The sequence below is a fragment of the Pituophis catenifer genome, unplaced genomic scaffold (genome assembly GCF_029215685.1).
Source record: "Pituophis catenifer annectens isolate HBS135680 unplaced genomic scaffold, rPitCat1.0.hap2 SCAF_3, whole genome shotgun sequence".
Lineage (NCBI taxonomy): Eukaryota > Metazoa > Chordata > Lepidosauria > Squamata > Colubridae > Pituophis > Pituophis catenifer.
In genome coordinates, this window is record NW_027256883.1 from 177,688,775 (window position 1) to 177,710,531 (window position 21,757).

At 36.3% G+C, this 21,757-nt stretch overlaps 1 protein-coding gene across 3 annotated transcripts in view; it reads left to right on the top strand.

Annotated features, from left to right (window-relative positions):
* The first annotated feature begins 1,717 nt into the window (after window positions 1-1,717).
* HIPK1 (homeodomain interacting protein kinase 1) overlaps window positions 1,718-21,757 on the top strand; it is a 40,184-nt gene continuing 20,144 nt past the window's right edge. For 2 of the 3 annotated variants that reach the window (XM_070939854.1, XM_070939856.1), the window contains exons 1-8: window positions 1,718-1,968; window positions 6,883-7,960; window positions 15,092-15,215; window positions 18,281-18,400; window positions 19,488-19,574; window positions 19,995-20,179; window positions 20,753-20,915; window positions 21,265-21,487. In XM_070939854.1, the coding sequence (XP_070795955.1) occupies window positions 6,885-7,960; window positions 15,092-15,215; window positions 18,281-18,400; window positions 19,488-19,574; window positions 19,995-20,179; window positions 20,753-20,915; window positions 21,265-21,487 (1,978 nt within the window). In that variant the 5' untranslated portion in view covers window positions 1,718-1,968; window positions 6,883-6,884. Of the gene's footprint in view, window positions 1,969-2,110; window positions 2,130-6,882; window positions 7,961-15,091; window positions 15,216-18,280; window positions 18,401-19,487; window positions 19,575-19,994; window positions 20,180-20,752; window positions 20,916-21,264; window positions 21,488-21,757 lie in introns of those variants that run through there. The other variant, XM_070939855.1, reaches the window with a different exon arrangement.

The following is a 21,757-nucleotide window of genomic DNA, read 5'->3' on the forward strand; positions in this document are numbered from 1 at the left end:
AATGTGTTTTTGCACGTTGTAGAAACCCAGCTCGTGATAAATGTACAACTCAAAATTGGGTTCAGAAAACAATTGTTACATAATCACAGGTCAGAATGTTGTGGGACTCAGTATGTGTTTTTAACCCATGGGAAATAATTAATTTAAAAACACAGAGATTAAGATGTCTTTAATATGACTTCCAAAGGGCTTATTAGAAGCTGAATGGCTTTCTATCTAAAAATGAATCCTGCTACCTTACACTTTGTTTCAAGGCTGTAATTTAGAATGATGTGGAAATACAAAGATGCTGCAAGAGTTCAGACCACAGGCTACTTCTTTCTCAACAAATGGTGTCATAAGTTCTAGAATGGTTGCATTTGACTAATAAAAAAAGACCAATGAAAATACTTGGCTTGTTTGTTTCACAATGAAGAGAAAACTTGAAGGATTCCTGGAAAGATGGAATCCCGCTGCCTTCATAGAAATCCGGAATCTTTCACAGACTAACATTCCAAACTTCCTGCAGGTTTTGAAAAGGCTTGTTTTCTGGCAGATCAAAACGAGAAAGGGTCATTTTAAATTACCCAAGCGGAAATTTAACCTGGATACAGAAGCAAGGGACATCATACAGGTAGCCTTATGACCACAATTGGGCCCAACATGTCTGTTAAGCAAGACATTTGTGTTTTGCTCATTTTACAACAATTCACGCCACAGTTGTTAAGTAGAATCACTGCAGTAGTTAAGTTAGTTAACAAGCTTGTTAAGTGAATTTGGCTTCCCCATTGACTTTGCTTGTCAGAAGATCCCAAAAGGAGATCACCTGTCATACATACATGCCAATTGCCCGAATTTTGATCACATGATTATGGGGATACTTCAATAGTCGTAAAAGTGTAAAAAATGGCCATGTCACTTTTTTCAGTGTAACTTTGAAAGGGTCACTAAACAAACTGCTATAAATCGAGAGCTACCTCTACACTAGAGTGAATGAGAATCGCACTAAGAAAAAAAAGGTAAAGAAAGCAGAGGTTTCAGTTCCTTGCTTCGCTGAATATAGCCGACAGCCACGTTGCTTCTGAAAACGTTAAGTAAAACTGTTTATTTGCGATGCCCTCAGAGGCAAGGAAGAAGCTCCAATTGAACAAGAAACACGTCCGGCGGCAACCCTGATTCCACTGAGCCCTTTTTCGGTCCGAAAAACAGGCCCAGGACTGAAGCTGGACTAAGGACAGAACTGTAGAAACCCGACGGATGCCCGGTCAAGGCTCGGCAGGCGATCAGGTCTAGGGCGAGCTTTCCCGCTCGCCTTATCGGCCTCTGCCTGTTGTCCCAAACGCACTTCGGCTCTTTGGCCATTTCGCAGTAAAGCAGCACAAGAAAACTTGAGCAGATCTTCGCTTTGATGTCGTGCCCGGCGGATCGAGAAGACAGTCGCCATAGAGCTCTATGGCTGTGAGAAAATGCACCCTCAGATTCCAGAATCAACCTCGGCCTGATCGCCGCCATCATCAGGCCTTCTGCCCAAACTCGCTTCAGCAACCCCGCCTCCCCCCCTCCCGCCGTCACGCGGACTCCCATGATCCTCTCCATCTCTCCCTCGGCGCTCGGCTTCCTTCGTCTTGCCGCCCAGAGCGTGCGGAGCAAGCCGGAGTTCCGCATTCGGCAGGTTCAGCCTGATTTAGGCGAGGGGCGCGGAACGGAGCGGGAGCAGCTGGGTTGAACCGAGGGGCCCTTGAGGGCGCGGCATCTTAACAGAGCGGCGGGGCCGGGGCCGGGCTGGGCTCGCTGGCGGGCGACGGGGGCCCAAGCCTGGCGAAAGCGGAGGCCGAGCGGCCTGGGGGCTGCCTGTGGGCTGGCCGGCTCGACAGGGCCGCGGCGGCCGCACTCCCCCTCGCCCAGGGCTAGGATGCGCCTGCTCGTCCCCCGGCACCGGCAGGCAGTTCCCGGCCCGGCCCGCGGTTGAGATACCCCGAACGGCGGCGAGTAAGTACCTTCCCTCGGGGCGGCCTTGAGAGGGTAGGGTCGGACGGGACAGGCCGCTGGGGACGCGATTTAGCCCTGACTGATAGGTCAGTGACCGCCATATCTCTCGGCGACCGCTGAGGCCTGCTAGGAAAGACGACGAGCGAAAATCCTTGCCAGAAGTGAGTAAATTGTGGTAGGTCGGAAGACCCCGTTGGCAGAGTTATCGTCGGTAGACGATCGGGTTTTTCCCCCTCCCTTCCCCTTAATATGGTGTAATCTGCCTTGTTTTTCCAGTTCCCGGCGACTTACGAACTTGAATAAAGAGACCGGATTTTTCCATTCTTCAAACTTGTTTGTTCCCTCCTGCTTCAATCGCTTGAGCGGATTCCTCAAGTCTTTTGCGTGTAAATTGCGGCAAACATTTCCGAAAACGTTCTCTCCTCTCGTGCGCATTAGGCAATTTCGTTGAGTTGAAATTCAGTTGAAGCTTTTAACAAAAAGTAGACCGAATTAGCAATTAGCGGCAGCGCTTCTCGCACAGAAAGGCGACATATTTGCCCAGAAAATAAACATTTAAACGCACAATGTTTTTTTCGTAGCACAATAACTTTAGAATAGTTGCTGAATTTCTCAGTGATCTTATAACAAACGCTATGAGGTATCTTGTATGCCTTGTGGCATGCTATAGTTGCAATTATGATCTTCCATCAGTTTCCCACAGTGATTGTTGTACCTAGAGCCAAAACAAGATTTTATTGGTGATTCCAGATAGTACTTAAAAATGCTGCTTTAGAGTAAGAAGTAGCTAGAAATTTTAGATTTAGCCCTGTGATGTGCTATATAAGTAACGCATCCTCAGTTAAATTGATATGAAAATAGTAATGGTTTGAAAATTTTCACTTAAGTTGCTATTAAATTACTACATATGAATGGCTGCGTTTATGTAACATGCTAAGCTGAAATACGGTTGGCTAGTTATTGGTTATGTGTTGTTTGAACATTGTGGTTATGGTACAGAACATTGTATAATCTCAAGCAATGAGCTAATTCGATCAACTGGGTGAGACATAGCTCATTGCACATAGGTGATCTGAGTCTAAAAATGCTGATTTTTTCATTAGTAAAATATATGTAGTATAGAATTTAAATTATTGGGATGACACTGAAGAGATTTTCAAGTCCACCTTCAACCAGTGAAGTTTATTAGGTGATTTTCAGTGAGCCACTCTAAGCCCAATCTACCTCACAGATTTGTTGTGAAAAAAATGGAGGAAATACTATGTTTACTTGCATGAGTACCTGAATGAATAGTTGGGATATACATTTAACAAACAAAATGTTCTGTAGTAGACCTTTTTGCAAGATAAGCAAGATGTAAATATATCAGTATGTAGTTCAAATTTATATTCAAAGGCATATTGGGTTTGATGGGGGATATTATATGCATGTATGTATATGTACATATGTATAATATGTACACATGTCTATGGAGATTCTTAGTCATTCAGGTCATGGTTGTCCCAAAGGTTCTTTTTCAAGAGGCAACTGGATTTTTTGGTTTTTCTTTGACGATATTTCGCTTCTCATCCAAGAAGCTGAAGAAGATAATATGTGCATATGTATATAATATAGTATGCCATAATGCTACTAACAATTTAGTAGATAATTTTGTGGAAAATAAGGCTTAAATCCCCCTTTAAAACTGCCATAATTTGCAGCCATTCTGGTATAATGAAGTACTTTCGTTAATGTATATTCCATACAAGTGATTTTTTTTCTTTTTGACAAGATTTTCCTAATCATTTAGGTCCACTGAACAAACCTGCTCCATGTTCACTGGCTTTTAGTTATTCATCTGTTTACTTATGAAGAGAATTGCTCTAAACCAACATTTTATCTAGTCCAATCTAATACTCACTGATAGAATGTGTTGATGGTATAATTGAGTAAATAGCTTAAAAATTAACCATGATGCAACACTGACTGAACTGAAAACTAGGTCTTTGTAACCTGAAATGCTGACTCTTCCTCCTGTTGAGATCACACACCTTTAGTATAGTTCTTTAGAATTAAATTCATGCTGTGATTTTCCATGTTTTAAATTATTGGAGAAGTGATAGTAAGTAGCAGCAAAACATTGTTTTATCCTGGTAACAGTTTGCATTTAGACCAATTTTATAACACATAATTAATGGTGATGTGGCATTAGATCTAGCTTATATGCAGGATAGAGAGGGTTTTAGGACAGTTTCCTGGATACTGATAAAAGTATTCTGCTGAAACATGTGTTATGGTTGTTCTTCAAAACTTGATACAATGCCTTTAGTACAGCAGTTTTCCTTGAGCAGATATTTCTTGGGAATAAAAACCTGAGATTCATTTCTTGGAGCCAGATTTGATTTTCTTGCTACTGTTTTTTATTCAATGAGCTAATATGCTATAGAGTTGAAATAAACCTTTGGAATGGATATTATCTTTTCAAAATACTGGGTTCTCTGCCAATATTCTAGAAATATATATATAAGGTGCTGCTGCTTTTGCTTTGCATGAAAAGTGCTATGCCACTGGTAACTGACATCTGATTATTGCTGGGTATATAAAAAAGGGCAATCACCTCAGTATAGACTAATTTTATATTGTATTATATACAAGAAGCCTGCATTTATATTCGTTATTAAAAGCCAGTAGTTATGGGGGAGAGATTCAAACTTTGCAGTAGTTTGAACAAATAGATTAATAGCCAAGCTTCTAAAAGTCCAAACATATTTATGTTGTCAGAATTGGAATATAGTTTACTTAGCAAAACACTTGTCTTAAAATTTAAGCCTCTGTTAGACCTGATATTGATAGAGTGAAAAAAAGAGTTGACATTTTGTAGGACTATTATTAGAATACCTAATAAAACAGTGGATTACTAACATGTAGGAAGTTGACTCTTCCTCCCCCTAGAGTTGGTGATGCTTTGTTGTTGTTATAGTTAGTAGACAAAATAGGATTCTAGTATTTAAAAATGCTGGAAGTTACTAAGGGATATTTTAATTTTATGTTAGGCCATTTCATGTGCAAAATTAATGCAATCTAGCGATGACTCAAAATTGAAAGTGCATTTGAGATAGTTAATATGAGTTAAATGTACATTTTTTCAGAACTATCTTATAATACAGATAGCCCTTGAGTTACAACAGTTAGTTTAGTGACCGTTCAAAGTTACAAGCACTGAAGAAAGTGACTTATTGGCTATTTTTCACACCTGCGACCTTGCAGCTTCCCCATGGTCACATGATCAAAATTCAGACTCTTGGCAACCGACTCATATTTATGATGGTTGCCATGTCCTGGTGTCATGTCATCATCGTTTGTGATCTTCTGACAAGCAAAATCAATGGGGAAGCCAGATTCATTTACCGTAACCATGTTATTAACTTAACAAATGCAGTGATCCATTTAACAACTATGGCAAGAAATGTCAGAAATCAGTTAACAAATGTCTCGCTTAGCCACAGTAAATTTGGGCTCAATTGTGGTCATAAGTTGAGGAATACCTGTAGCTATTTTTTTATTCCATTTTTTACTGAGTATACTTCTTCTGGTCTGTACGGATGGCATAAGGAAGTGTTTGCACCATAGGCAGTATTTTAAAGAGTTTAATAACGTTGCTGGGAGATGAGATAGAAAAAAATGTATTAACTGGTGCAGGTAGTATGAACAGCATTGTGAGTGAATGTCTTTGTTAAAATAGGAAAGTTAGTTACAGAATGAGATTTTATTAACATTGAAAATAAAAACATTGCAATTTATGAATTGACTATGCAGTATTTGTACAAATATCTTGCATAAAGAATTGATTGTATAGTTATGGACATGTGTATATTTTCAAAATTTAAAAAAAGTGTTCATAAATTGATTTTTAAAAAAATTGGGTAGCTCTTGAATAATCTCGCCTTATATAGTTGTCTTCATTCTGGGAAAAGCCAAATAATTAAAAGGTACTTTTTAACTATTAAAGGTTAATTTAAAGGCCCAATTAAACACTAATTTAAATGTTAAATAAAATGAAGTTTTATTTAAGACAGGACCCCACGCCTGGGCTGCCATCTGCTACCGGGCAGTGGCCTATTTGGAATTGGGATGCATGAGTGGCTGGCCAGAGCATGCGCATGTGCGTGCACAGCTCAACTTGCATGAGCAGTGGGCTGGTCATTCAGTTAATATAACCAAGATAACCTTTGTGCTTATTTGGTGTACTGCTTAAAAACATCTAGCTAAAAAGTAATACTAGTTCTGTCCTAGGCACAAATTCAGCTGTGTGATTGTCTCAGCAAGTAGGAAGAAAGCAGTGGCAACCCCTTCTGAATATTGCCAAAAAAGCTATGTGGATTTGTCCATGTAATCATCAGGAGTCAAGGTTGACTTTATTTGTCTGTCTATTTATTAAATTTGTTTGCTTCCCATCTTGCTGCAAGACTTAAAGACACAAATATATATACATACACAAATACACAACCACAGACGCACAACTTTAATTATGTGAAAAGTAGAATTTTGTGCATAATTATAGTAAAATTATGGTTAGATTTATAGATCACCTTCTTCCACTGTACCACTGTAACACTGACTTGGACTTTTCTAACCTTCTGAAGAAGGTGAATGAATATCCCAATTCAACTGGAATTTCCCTCTCCATAGAATGATCTGTTGCAACTAATTGCTCTGTTGGAATGATTCCAGAATAATAAATATAGCTTCTTTTCCTGCTATTGCTTCTAAGCAGGTTTTATGGGATAGATATATCTAGAGAAATGGGATACAATTATAATTGCTAATAGCAAATTTGGGTGAAATGAATGATGAGTTGGCTATTCTTACTTGGTGGTAAAAGATTAATGATTTCTATTCCTGCGAATGTGACGTCTAGTTCTTTGTTTCTTCTAGGTATGGCCTCACAGCTGCAGGTGTTTTCACCTCCATCAGTATCTTCGAGTGCCTTTTGCAGTGCCAAGAAACTGAAAGTGGAACCCTCTAGCTGGGATGTTTCAGGACAAAGTAACAGTGACGAGTATTACAGTCACAGCAAAAATCTCTCTGGTGCTCAAGGGCCAACAAGCTCTTCTCACCAGGTAGCAAACTTCAGTATCCCTGCTTATGATCAGAACCTCCTTCTCCCTGCTCCTTCAGTTGAGCACATTGTGGTTACAGCAGCAGACAGTACAGGCAGTGGCGGAACAACATCCTTTCAAAACAGCCAAGCCCTAACACACAGGGCTAACATTGCTTTACTGGAACCATATCAAAAATGTGGCTTAAAAAGGAAAAGTGAAGAAGTTGACAGCAACGGTAGTGTGCAAATAATTGAGGAACATCCACCTCTCATGCTGCAAAACAGACCTGCGGTGGGTGCTGCGGCCACTACCACCACTGTAACAACCAAAAGCAGTAGTTCCAGTGGCGAAGGTGATTACCAGCTAGTCCAGCATGAAATCCTTTGTTCTATGACAAATAGCTATGAAGTCTTGGAGTTCTTGGGCCGAGGAACTTTTGGACAGGTGGCAAAATGCTGGAAACGCAGCACAAAGGAAATTGTTGCTATCAAAATTTTGAAAAATCACCCTTCTTACGCCAGGCAAGGTCAAATTGAAGTGAGCATCCTCTCTCGACTGAGTAGTGAGAATGCTGATGAATATAACTTTGTCCGTTCATATGAGTGTTTTCAACACAAAAACCATACATGCCTGGTGTTTGAAATGCTGGAACAAAATTTGTATGACTTCTTAAAACAAAATAAGTTTAGCCCTCTGCCTCTGAAATACATTCGACCAATATTGCAACAAGTGGCCACTGCTTTGATGAAACTGAAGAGTTTAGGCCTAATACATGCTGACCTAAAGCCTGAAAACATCATGTTGGTGGATCCTGTGCGCCAGCCATATAGGGTCAAGGTCATAGACTTCGGCTCTGCTAGTCATGTCTCAAAAGCTGTGTGCTCCACTTATTTACAGTCACGATATTATAGGTAAGTCTCCATTTTCTATGTTCATGCCTTTTGTATCGGAAATCTTGAATCAATAGAAAACTTTATAGATACAATTCAATTCATTAGATTAATGTGTGAACTGGTTTGTTTTTTTTTAATGAAATGCTTCCATATCATGGAACAGCTCAAGTTAATTTGACTGATTGCATGCCCACTGTGTCAAAAAAAGGAAGAAAAATCGACCTAAGTAATCCATTCCAGATACACCCTAAGTTATAGGAATTTCCTTGTGGTTCCTATTTGGTGTTCTGTCACTTTGTTATGGTTTGAGATAGTTTGAGGAACCTGAAGGATGATTTTCCCATAATTTAAGCTCTCCGGAGAAAGATCATCTGTTCATTCCTTCACTGGGCTAAATCTGATTATATGAACTAGAGAGATGACCTTATCTGTGGTAGTGCTGCGTCAGTAGAATGGTCTCTTCATTTCAGTGCCAAGTTTAAACTTGCATTTTGCTTCATTTTTCAGTTCAGCAACATGTAAAACCTATTGACAGAGGCATTTTAACTTGTCAGACTAGATTATTTACTATAGATGTGCATTTTTAATTATGGTAATTGTAGTAATAGTAATTTTATATCTGCTTTTGTGCTGTAACACATTTTGGTTTTCATGTCATCTGATGGCAAAAGAAAATAGTGATTTTAAAAACAGCTAGTTTTCTTGAACCCTGGATTTGAGTATTCACTTTAGAAACCATAGATTAACTGAATTTTCACAAAATGTCCCTGTGTCAATTTGCCCAAACAAAACGAGAGAGAGAGAGACAAACCTGGCAATACTTTCCACAGATGCCTCATCAAAGACTATCTTATGACTAAAAAGTTGGGGGCTTTCTAAACAAATCATTGGATTCCAGGCATTATTATTTTTTTAAAAGAGTTTGAGAGTCCCAAGCCATTCCTCTAGAAACTGAAACTATGGTTATTACTGTTACTACTACTATTACTGTTATTAAAGTCGGATAGGATTGATAATCTTAGAAGAGATTGTGGTCATAATCTATACATGCCAATGGCAACTGTCATTGGAAAGGAAAGAAGGAAAGAGGACCCATCATCCTTGAATTAAAATACTCATTTCTGTTTTAATTCTTGTGAAATTTGAGGTTGTCCCGGGAATTGCCTTTTTAATGAAGGAAAAATTTTCAGTTGATAGTACAATATTGTAGAGCCATAGTTGCAATTTAAATTTTAGTTTAGATTAGTTACATTTCCCCCCCCCCCTACCATTTATTGTTGGTAGGGTTGACATCTTTCCTATTTATAACTACAGCTTCATAAAGTGTTCTAAGAAAGAGCAACTATGTAAGTATTAAGTCTGTTGGAAAAAAAGATTCCAGTATTAGTATTAGACCAGCATAACTGATTGAAATGTGATTTTTGTTCCCACAGGTATCTAATGCTTATATTTCTGCCTGTAATTGTAAAGCACAGTTGAAAGTTGTTGGTAAAGTGTTTTGTTAAAAAGTAGGATATAGTGGGATACTTTCTCACTGTCCTAATGTTCATGAAGACATTATAACATTTGTTAGTTGTGGAGTAGAAAGTAATGAGGTATCCAGAAGCCCTAAATATTTTCCTTTTTCTTTTATGTTAATTATAGATGTAATGTTGCCTTTTGCAATTAGTAACATGTCTAAATCATTTTCTGTTATTTCTGTTAATAATTATTTCTGTTAATAATTTTTCTATCTTTGTTTTTAATTTATATAACTTGAAGTGAACACTAGACTAATAAGAAGTTACGGAAATATAAAACTGATCAATAATCAACAAACATATACTGCATCCCATATGCTAAGCAAATGTATTTAAATAATGTGTTTCTGCAGTCAATTCTTTCTTGGCATAATTATGTTCCAAAGCTGAAAACTTGGATTCTTTTTCAAATGATTAAAAATCTGCATATCACAGCAAGCCACAATTGCTTAAAATTCTTTACTCAGTTTTTAAATAGATTTTACTAGAAAAATCTAGTAATCTTATCTGAGCTAAATAAGAGGTTATCTCATTTTTTTATTTTATGCTTTCTAATTTGTACCTATATGCTCCCATCAAAAAAAATATTGATGCGTATTTGTTCCAATTATATATTTAATATGTAGTTGAGAATTTGCCAAGTTTTTTTTATTAGAATAAAAACAGTTGTGACCGATCCTGTTGGTCATTGACAGGAAGCAGATAGAGTAATATATTCTGGTACAGTAATTTTAGTCTTATTGGCTTATTATCTGCCTTACTGACATATTTCCAAGAGTTTTGGACAAGTCTGTAGAAAGCATATGAAAGTGATGTCATGACCTCCCTCTTGCAGTGCATAGAGGCTGTTAGGGGCTGGATGGGAAGCAGCAGGTTGAAGACCAAGTGGCTCTGGGTTTGGGGTTCTTTGGCCCATGGAGAATTAACACCTTTGGTTTTAGATGGGGTGGCACTGCCCTAAACAGACCCTGTGCGGAATCTTGGGGTTCTCCTAGACTCACGACTCCTGCTCAAAGTCGCTACTCCTGCTCAAAGAGATGGCAGTCGTGACCAGGAGAGCTTTTGAGGAACTACGGGTTGTGCGCCAGTTATGCCCTTTCCTGGACCAACAATCCCTTCTCACGATCATTCATGCCCTATTCACCTCCCATCCCATTGAAAAATGGGACTCCCCTGAAGAGCATCCAGAAGCTTCAGTTGTTGCAAAATGCAGCGGCCCGCATGGTTTGTGCAAACCTCAATGTGCACATGTTTCACCTCTCCTGCGGGAACTGCATTGGTTACCAGTTTGCTTCTGGGTGCAATTCAAGGTGCTGGTTGTTACCTTTAAAGCCCTTCATGGCTTGGGTCCAGGTTATCTGATGGATCGTCGGTAATATGGGCAAGGCAGGTCCCATCCTCTAGCGAGATACATCTGGCGGGACCCAGAAGAATGGCCTTCTTCGTGGTAGCTCCCTCTGGAAAACCATTCCCCCAGAGATTGGCCCCCAGTCTAATACTCTTCCAGAAGGTGTTGAAGACATGTTTCTGCCAGCGGGCCTAGGGAACCCAGAGAGGGATGGAGCCCATTAAATGGCTTGTATAAATATTGTGTTGTCGCTGGGATGTGGGTGGGGGGGCTATTGTTTTATTTTATTATTTTATTATTTTTATTTTTATATGATATTTTTATATTCATGTAAGCCACCTTGAGTCGCCATAGGCAGCAATATAAATTTTCTAAAATAAATATGTTCAAAAGAGGATAGGTTCTAATTCGTTAAACTTTCTTTCTAGCCATAGTATATAACAAATGTCTAAAGTAGACTGTAAATATCAAGAAAAAAATCACTTCTGTTCAAAAATATAGGTATAATGTATTGTTTGTGCACATCTCTTAAGGACAGGAATTTACTAAATCCTAATACTAAATCTATTCTGTCACTAATACAGGTAGTCCTCAATTTACAACAGTTCATTTAGTGACTGTTCAAAGTTATAACATTACTGAAAAAGGTGACTTTTCACACTTACAACTATTGTAGCATCCCCATGGTCACATGATTTACATTTGAATGCTTGACAGCTGACTCACATTTATGACAGTTGCAGTGTCCAGGAGTCATGTAATTGCCTTTTGCGACCTTCTGACAAGCAAAGTTAATTGGGAAACCAGATTCATTTAACAATCATGTTATTGATTTAACAGCTGCAGTGATTCACTTAGCAAATGTGAAAAGAAAAGTCATAAAATGGGGCAAAACTCACCAAATTTTCACTTAACAATATAAATTTTGGGCTCAATTGTAGCCGTAAATTGAAGACTACCTGTAGTTCTGCTCTTACACTTCCATCTTAAAGAAGTAATTTGCCTTGATTTACTCTAGATTTATTTCAGACTTCCATAATTGCTAAGGATAGACATTGTACCAAAACAAACAAAAATGGCAAGAACTCTTCAGAACTTTTCTAGGGTTTTTAAATATTGCATGAATCTCAAGTTAGTATATTTGACTCCAGCTTTCTGTTAAGAACCGTGGTGGCGCAGTGGTTAGAATGCAGTATTGCAAGCTAACTCACAGCTCACTCCAGGAATTTGATCCTGACCGGCTCAAGGTTGACTCAGCCTTCCATCCTGTCAAGGTCGGTAAAATGAGGACCCAAATTGTTGGGGGAAATATGCTGACTCTTAGAGAGGATTGTAAAGCACTGTAAAGCGGTATATAAGTCTAAGTGCTATTATTGCTATTGCTGTTGAAGCAAGATAGGACACGTTCTTCATTAATTTCTTCCTTCCCACCTTCCTTCACTGGAGTGAAAAAGACACATTGGATGATTTTCCAGATTTTGTGAGCAGTTTTTAAGTTGACTTTGCATGCTATAGGAAAAATTAAAGTTTGCTTTCATCTTACAAAAACTGAATTCCATTTGATGTGGGTTTATACATTAATTATGGCTTTTTCAATAAGCTACGGCTAAAAATCCTGGTTTAGTACAATAAGTGAATATAGTCTTATAGAGAAGCTGCTTTACTTTGTATAACTGAACTTTTAAAAATGAGTAGCATGTTTCTTATATGTTTGAATGTTGTTTATTTAAATAATCCATAGTTAAGGTTAGTCACAATGTTCCAACTTTGGACTTCACCAGCACAGTGATAATCAAAAGTGGATTTTTTTTTTTATTATCTTACTTCTGACTTTATTAGGGAAAAATAGCAACAGAAGTCTTTTTCAGTATTGGGGATAAGTGTCCTAGTGTTCCTCATTTGCTTCCATTAGCAACAAAAACATGGACAAGAATTAAGGGATTGTAAAAGCTATACGATTATTTGTTTGGAGGTTATAACTTTTACTGGTTATGTTTTTTTTTTAAAAAGGCTAAATGGACACAATGTTCATTGTAGGACCACAATTCTAAGCCTTTATTTGGAAAAAAAATACGTATTGCATTAAAATATTAGCTTTTTATATTGAAAAAAATTGGTTGCAGGCAATTTTCCTATGCATAATAAGATAAATTAATGTTGTAGAATCTTGTAGATTTCCTTCCTTGCTAAAATTCCAATGCTCCCTACAGACATTTATTTTTTTAAAATACTTACCAGCTATAGGCTTTGTAAATCCCTTTTATGTAAACATTCTTTATCCCTCATTTAAGGACAGAGATTTAATAAACTACAGCTAGTTACCTAGACAAGAATGAAAGGAATTCAGTCTTTTCTCCCATAGCTTGAAAGGTCAAATTCAACTGGACTGTTATTTTTTTTGTTAGCGTTTTAGATTGAGTGCTGTACTATGAAATGTTTTATTGTTACTTTCTTTGGATTTTGTTATCATCCTGTGTTTGTAATATGTATTGTTCTGAAACATTTTGCATGATTATATTATATTATATTAAATTATAGAGGCAAAAAAAAAGAGTAGGATATATCACTCTTCCTTTAAAGCTGAATCTGTTAGGCTTTGTTGCTTCCTCTGTGTACATTGAACAGCAATTCTGTTAACAAGTCGCAGGGCTACAAAGGCATCCTCTACTAGATATCTGCTTTTTGCCTGAATTTAACTTATAAATATATCAGAAAAAATTATACAATATAAAACCATATTTACGTGGTACTGTGAACCACAAAATAGCCAGCCACATTTTAGCCTACTATATTAATGCTTGTCAGTTTAAATTAGGCTAATTGAGAAAAACGTGGAGTTAATCATGGGTGAGCAGTTTACATTAAGAGAGCTATTGTATGATTTAGAAAATCTCTTCTTCCATTTTTTATTTACACATGTCTGAAAATTAAATGTACTCTTAAAGTTATAAAATAGATTAAGTTTTGCATATGAAAAATTTTCTAAAATTCTTACCAATGTTCTCTTACTTTTGCAAATTTATCAGTTCTCATTATCACATTTGAAAACCAATATACTGTATTAAAGTCGGCAGGAGTAATACCGTGTAAAACTGGGGGGGGGGGGGTCCTCATTATCCAAGCCGGTTGTGGCCAGTTACAGCTTTTGTAATGCCAGTTCACTAGCATTTGGTGAACCTTGAATTGGCCAGGTTTACGGTTTGTATCATTTTCTGGTCGGTAAAATTGCTGGATTATAAGACTGAGGAAAAGGAGCAGCTGAGATAAGATACCGTATAAATGAGGCAGAAATCAGTGGTTATGGCCTCTTGAAAGAATGAGAGTATATGGAAACTGGGCAGAGAAATAATGGAATTGAGAGAAATTGAATCCAGTGCTTCACTGCAATCCATATTTATAAGCATTTTTCCAAGCACTTTGCTCTTTTTATTGGTAGAAAATGTTGCTAATGATAAATAAACATTCAACAGATTTAACAGTGATTTATGTTCAAGTTGATGTTTCTCAGCTAGGCTATGCTTTTGCATTGGGCCTTACATTAATTGACTCATATCAGGTATAGTAAATTGTGTGCCAAATAGATCAAGACACTCTTTTGTTCTACAGTTCTATAGGTTATCATTTTATGTTGCTCCTAATTATAAGTGCATAAAAAAGTAAGGCTACTGTTACTACTATTTTCAGAAGTAATTTCAAATGAAGTCAGTACTTTGATGGAGGCCTATATCACTTTACAGGCATAGGCTGATTTTGCTAGAAATTGTCTCTTCCAATTTAACAAGATGTAATCCATGAATACATATATTTATGTCAGATGACTGTAATGGAATATCCTTGAATGCAAACTTGCTTCCAGTGGTATTGAAACTATGCACATCAGTATAGTAAATAAGAAATAAGAAAAGAGTTTGTAGATAACAGTATCAGTTTTGAAAAATCTCAGCTATTAATCTTTTGTAGCATAAGTATCCCAAATTTTTGTATCAATGTAAAGGTTAAAAATATTGGAATTCCTGATTGGCCAAAACCTAGTTTTTCAGAAGTTATATATTTTGCAGGTTATCATAATACCTATTGTAGTTTTCAAGGTCAAAGGATAATTTGCTATTTTTGTCAGAACCTTTATGCATTTCTCTTGGAAAAAATAGTGGTTTGCTATTGAAAAGTCTTTTGACTATACATGTAATAAATGACAATCCTTTAGTTGTCATTCAATCCAGTGGGATTTGTGAATTCATTAGTAAATTCTGAATAATAAATAAAATATTGCATATTTTGTAGAGCTCCTGAAATCATCTTGGGTTTGCCATTTTGTGAAGCAATTGATATGTGGTCACTGGGATGTGTGATAGCTGAGTTGTTTCTTGGCTGGCCTTTGTATCCAGGAGCTTCAGAATACGATCAAGTAAGTCTTTGCTGATATGCTGATATTCAAACATTACCCTACTATGCTAGCGAATAAATTTCATTGAATCCAATAGAATTTGCTTTTGAATAAATATTAGTTGATATTTGTAAATGGGCTAAATGAGAGCCTCTTAAATCATTGGCACTGGACTTTTGCTCTGAGAGCAATCAATTGAGGTTAATCAATAAGCAACGATTCTTCTCAGATTGATGCTTTTAACTTTGTGCTTAACACATTCTTATTATTTCTGGTTATTTTTAGTATGCAGGTTTTTAAGACAAAATAAAAACTTATAAGACATCATGTAAATATCTGTTCATTTTGTACCTCTCCCATCCTATTTCATGATCCCATGTTATAAGAAAAATACAAAGAACTACTAGGCTATGGATTATCCTTTTGAATTAATGGTGTAAAGTCAGTACTGTTAAACTAACAAGCATATTTTCCTCCTGCTGCTTCACTTAAAGAAAGAAAGTTAGTACTTACAGGGTTACACTATTTTCTACCTGTGGCTATACAGCACAGTTTTCTGCTCCATTCTCTGCCAAGAAAGATTATTGCCAACTATCTCTGTGTGAGCATAACTATATGCAAAGTATGAGTATGTATGTGTATATATATATATATATATATATATATATATATATATATATATATATATATGCATATGCATATATGCATATTCTTTCTAGCCAGGTTTTACCTACGTAAACTAAGTTGTTCTACAGCCTTGGTTCTGTGAAATCTCATTCACAAGTTTCTGGGCCTTTTTTCTGCTGACAAACTGCAACTCTGTGTTGCTGTCCGGGAGACTCAAATAGCTATTTCTCCCTCTGAGTCTCCCAGAGAGCAACACAGAGTTGCAGTTTGTCAGCAGAAAAAAGGCCCAGAAACTTGTGAATGAGATTTCACAGAACCAGGGCTGTAGAACAACTTAGTTTACGTAGGTAAAACCTATATGATTTCATGAAGTCATGTTTGCTCTGGGGCAGACAGGGTCCTGGAGTTGTTCTCCTTGCTGTGACCAGTCCAATTAACTCCTCTTCCTCTCAATTGTGCTATATGTTCAAGTGAATATTTACACTCCAAAAATTCACTAAAAAGGAAGGTCTTTCCTCATCAGACCTTGGTTAGATACCAGTCTCCTTTTAACTACACTTTTACGTGCACAGGTGGTCCTCAAGTTCTAACCTTTCGTTCAGTGACTGGTCAGAATTGTGGCGGTGCTGAACAAGGTGACTTTCGATGAGTCCTTAAGTGTTCTGGCCATTTGCAGCATCCCTGTGATCATTGCAATGAACAGTAGCCATGTGATCACAATTTCAGATGTTCCATTCTGGCTTTCCACAAGCTAAGTTAATGGGGAAACCAGTAGGAAATCACCTTTGAACCTAATAAACTGCATGGTCCTCATTAAACTATGACCATTCTGCGATTGCCAGAATTGCTGTTGCCAAGTAATGTGGTTACTTGCTATTGTGCTTTATGATCACATTGCTTAGTGATAAAGTTCCTTATCCCCAATTGCTGTCATAACTGTTGGACTATCTGTATCTATTTGCACCTCATTCCTTTTTAGATATAGATGGTGTATATGTAAATATTTTCTGTTATCTACAGCTATTCTAAATTAGTCTGAAATCTGCTTGCTATATTTTACTTCCATTGCTATATGTACAAACAGAAGCAGTGGTGGGTTGCTCCCTGTTTGCCCCGGTTCAGGCAAACCGGTAGTGGTGGCTGCGGGAGGCTCCGCCCACCTGCCCAGACATAATCAAAAACGCTCTGCACATGCGCAGAAGCGCCGCGCGCTCATGTGCTACCAATAGCAAACCGGTAGCCCTGGGATTTGAAACCCACTACTGAACAGAAGGATATACTTTTCCTTTCCACAGGCATTTTATTGGTAAAATATCTCAAGTGAAGAAGTCTATAAGTTATAATAAATTAGTATAAAACAGGCCTGCACAACTTGTCGAAGGGAAAGGGTCACATTGATACCTTAATAATAATTATGGCCCACAGAGAAATACCTGGTGTAGAATTGTAGCTTGAAGTGCTGGTGAGGCCAGAGGTATTGGAAGATTCCACAGCATGTCTTTTGGAACAGGATAAAAACAAACAAACCCAACCTAAGTGATAGCACATTCTTTCTGGTGAGAGCAGTATTTGGCAGCAATGGGTTTATGAAGTTTTCCCAAAAAAATTCTGCTGGACCACACAAGACTTGGTCGGCCACATGCAGCCTGCTAGTCATATATTGCGCAGGCCTAGTAAAGTGTCTTAAATACGTAACTTTCCATAGGAAAAGAGTAGTAGTAATACGTGTAAAAGAAAATGACGAATAATTTGGGTGATTTCCTGGTAAAAATCAATGTATTTGATTCTAAAATTCACTGTATTGAATGAATATCAAAAAGGATGACTCCAGGATGACTTTCAGATGTTAAAACAACATGGAACACTAACCTTAATGTAAATATCTTATGAACATGACATCTTCAGTACCTCAAAATAGAATGTTTTTTTAAAGGCATGAAAAAATCTCATCCATATATTAATGAATTGGCAAAGTCGAAACATAAGTTGAATAGTTTTTTAAGGAAAACTATTATGATTGAACATAAAATTGTATTGTGTTCCATATGGCTCATATATTAAGAACAGCTGGAAAATTCTGTTCATGGTCCCATCAAAAGGTTTGGTTCACAGCAGAGGCCAAAAGTTTTTCTCCAGAGAAGTAACTTAATAATGGAATTCTCTCCAAGGGGAGTAAAACTTCTCCACAAAAAGCATTTGTAGGATACTAGCTGCCTAGGACAAAAACAACTTCTTTTGTAACATACTATGTTTAAAGTACGTGTCTCATTTTTTTTTAATTGATAATTTATTGTAATATGTTTTATTCAATTATTGCATTTAAGCTTGCTTTTATTCTTCTATATTACCACTCGGTACTCCTTTGGGTGGAATAATGATATAAAAATAAAATTACTATTATTATATGTTAATATTAATAATTGTTTGTTGAGAACATCAATATTATTTTTCTGTTGCAGATTCGTTACATTTCACAAACACAAGGACTACCAGCAGAGTATCTTTTGAGTGCGGGAACGAAAACAAGCAGGTTTTTTAACAGAGATCCAAACTTGGGATACCCTTTATGGAGACTAAAGGTTTTTTTTCTTTTAATTTTTTTTTTCTTTAGAAGACTTGTTTTTTATTAGTATCACTAACTTTTAAGACGTATCTAGCTAATTATTTGGTTTTCATTGTTTCATTTCTATTTTAGAAAAGGTAACTTAATTAAATCAATTAAAAACAATAAATATAAACTAATAAGTAAACTACCAGCAAGTGATATTGCATTCAGTAGCATTATGTCCAGGGAAACAGCATCTGAACATCAGGAGTAGAATATTTTATTAATCTGCTAATAACTGGATGCAATGTATAACTGCAAATCTATTAAGTAAAGGAGGCCTAAATAGTGACTGGCTGCATATGAATATACCATAATGTGATTTGATTTGATTTTGTTTTAGGATTATGTACAAACCTATTCTTATGGGATAGTGATTAGTCATAAATGTGAGCTACTGTAGTTTGTCCAAGAAATTATGTGAATATAAAACTGGCCATTAGCTATAAAGTATCCCCTCCAAAACTGTATTTTTTATGTACTAAAACCAGGAAACCATTGGTGGAAAATGATGAGTGATAACAGAGGCTGAAAAAAAAAAAGATAGGCTAGCCACAGTGAGATTCTTTACAACTGTCTCTAAAAAAATGCTTCTACAGTTGCATTTTTCCAGTAAAGCAAGACCTATAAATAAAAATATTTGAATTACTGTTGTGAATAGTTGATCCAAAAAGGTGTTCTAAATTGGACCTGGTTTTTTAAAAAAAATTTACAACAGACATGTCTGTTGACATGTTTGTATCATGAAAAACATGTTTGTATCATGAAAAAAATTATCAATAAAATAGTTTCTGTAAGATTTAAGGCAATCTGAATTGATTTTGAAGAAAATTGTAAGGTTCAAATGTTTTTGGCCATTTTCTGTAAACACACATTGTATTTGCTAGTTATTTCTGCCCCGATTATAAAGCTGTTTTCCTGATTTAAAACATTCTTTAGATCTAAGCTCTTCAGAAATTCTCTGAAACCTGCACTGTTGCAGGCTGACCTACTTTTGCTTTTATTGTACTGAAACGTTAAATCTTGATATAATTTTTTGTAACTTCCATTTTATTTGACAGACTCCAGAAGAACATGAGTTGGAGACAGGAATAAAATCAAAGGAAGCTCGGAAATATATTTTTAACTGTTTGGACGACATGGCACAAGTAAGCTGCCAATAAAAAATAATATTGCCTTTGAAAAGTACAGGTATTATAATCCAGAGAAGTACTAATTTACAGTTGTTTTACATAGAAGCTAATTGTGTTCCCTTTCTATTTTCCCCTATGGGGCTATACAACTGGTCTCCCTAGTATACCTGAGGATATTCTCAGTAATTTAGCAATTATAAGTAAATAATTTTAGGAAAACTACTTAACATCTGGTAGGCTTGTCTTGAACATACACTTTAAATAAAAGGGCAATATTTATTTTAAGTTAAACATTTGTTTAACCAACAGACAATGGGAGTAAACTAGAACTACATTCCTCAAGAACTTAAAAGATTTATGTATTCTTTATTTTTCCTGCTTTAAAGTGTATAAATTGAACAAAAATCTAAACAATTTTAAAAACTTTTCCACAAGGTAAATATGTCTACAGACTTGGAGGGAACAGATATGTTGGCAGAGAAGGCTGACCGAAGAGAATATATAGATTTGTTGAAGAAAATGTTGACAATTGATGCAGATAAGAGAATTACTCCGCTGAAGACCTTGAACCATCCATTTGTGACAATGAATCATCTTCTGGATTTTCCACATAGCAACCAGTAAGTTTGGCCAAGATAAATGATCCTATTAATTCATTCAGATTTGTAACCTCCTGCTTCATGTTTTTGGACAAGTAAACAAACAAGTAACAATAAATATTATCTTTAGATAATTTCAGAAAGTGTTTAAATTAAATAAAGTGGATTCACTAAAATAAATTCCTAAACAATAGTTTTACTATGATGTTATTCAGAGACTTTTAGAAATCTTGTTATAGCAAATTACTTCCTTTTTAAATCTTGGCTTTCCACTGCCATCTATTGATTTCTCATAGACAGGTAAGTTTTCGCTAATACAAAAGAGGGAAATCTGATAGTAATATATAATTTGCTAGGAATATTTTGCTGTATGAGTATATTTTGGAATAGGGAATATTTGGTTTTGTTTGTACTGTGGAATTGTGATGGAGAATAGCAGTTATAGTTACTTAGGCAAGTAAAAAATTAGATTTCAGAAAGAGCCCAAGCAACTTAAAAGGTTTTGAAGACTATTAATTTGCAGGCATTTTATTTTTAATGAACAGACATAGTCTGTATGGTGTTATTAGCTAAATCGCTTCATATCTCTTTTAGTGTGAAATCCTGTTTTCAGAATATGGAAATTTGTAAACGAAGAGTTAATATGTATGACACTGTTAATCAAATAAAAAGCCCATTCACAACACATGTTGCACCAAATACAAGCACAAACCTCACTATGAGTTTCAACAACCAGCTGAGTACTGTGCATCATCAGGTAAATCAGTTCCTTTTTGTTTCTTTTGATGAACAAAATCAAAACAACTTTTTATCATTTCCTGGAATGATTCTTCCTAGTAATTGATTGTTTTTAGTACAGTAGCTTCAGTGAATTTCATTTGTAATTAGCCTAGTATTTGGTAGACATAGCATTTGTTCCAAACATCTATCATGAGTGCCTATGAGTTCTAGATCCCCTTCAGGACGAGGGAATCTGATGAGTTAAGGTTGATTAAGAAAATGATTGACATCTGCAGATGTTTTTCATCTTGTTGTTTTCATTCATTTAATGTATATGTTAAATATTACAGTTTCTAGTTCTAATGATAGATTATCTTGTTTTTCAGGCTAGTGTTTTGGCTTCCAATTCTACAGCTGCAGCTACTCTTTCTCTAGCAAATTCAGATGTTTCACTGTTGAATTATCAGTCTGCTCTCTATCCATCCTCTGCAGCACCAGTTGCTGGTGTGGCACAACAGAGTGTTTCCTTACAGCCTGGAACAACCCAAATTTGCACTCAAACAGACCCATTTCAACAAACATTCATTGTATGTCCACCTGCCTTTCCAAGTAAGTGTGTTTTTATCCTGACATACTGTTTCTAAATATCCATGACACCATAATTTTAATAAGGTTTTAAAAAAGATAGAAAAAAGTGCTGTCTCTTTATGCATTAAAATCTACATGTTCTTACCTTCTGAAATAAAAAGAAATTATGTGAAACAAATACCCAGGCAACCCGAGATGATTTTGGGGCTTCTAGGACAAAATCCAATTTTTTAATATAGAAAGTTGGTATCTTAAGTATGGTAGGTATGATATACATTTCATAATAGAAGG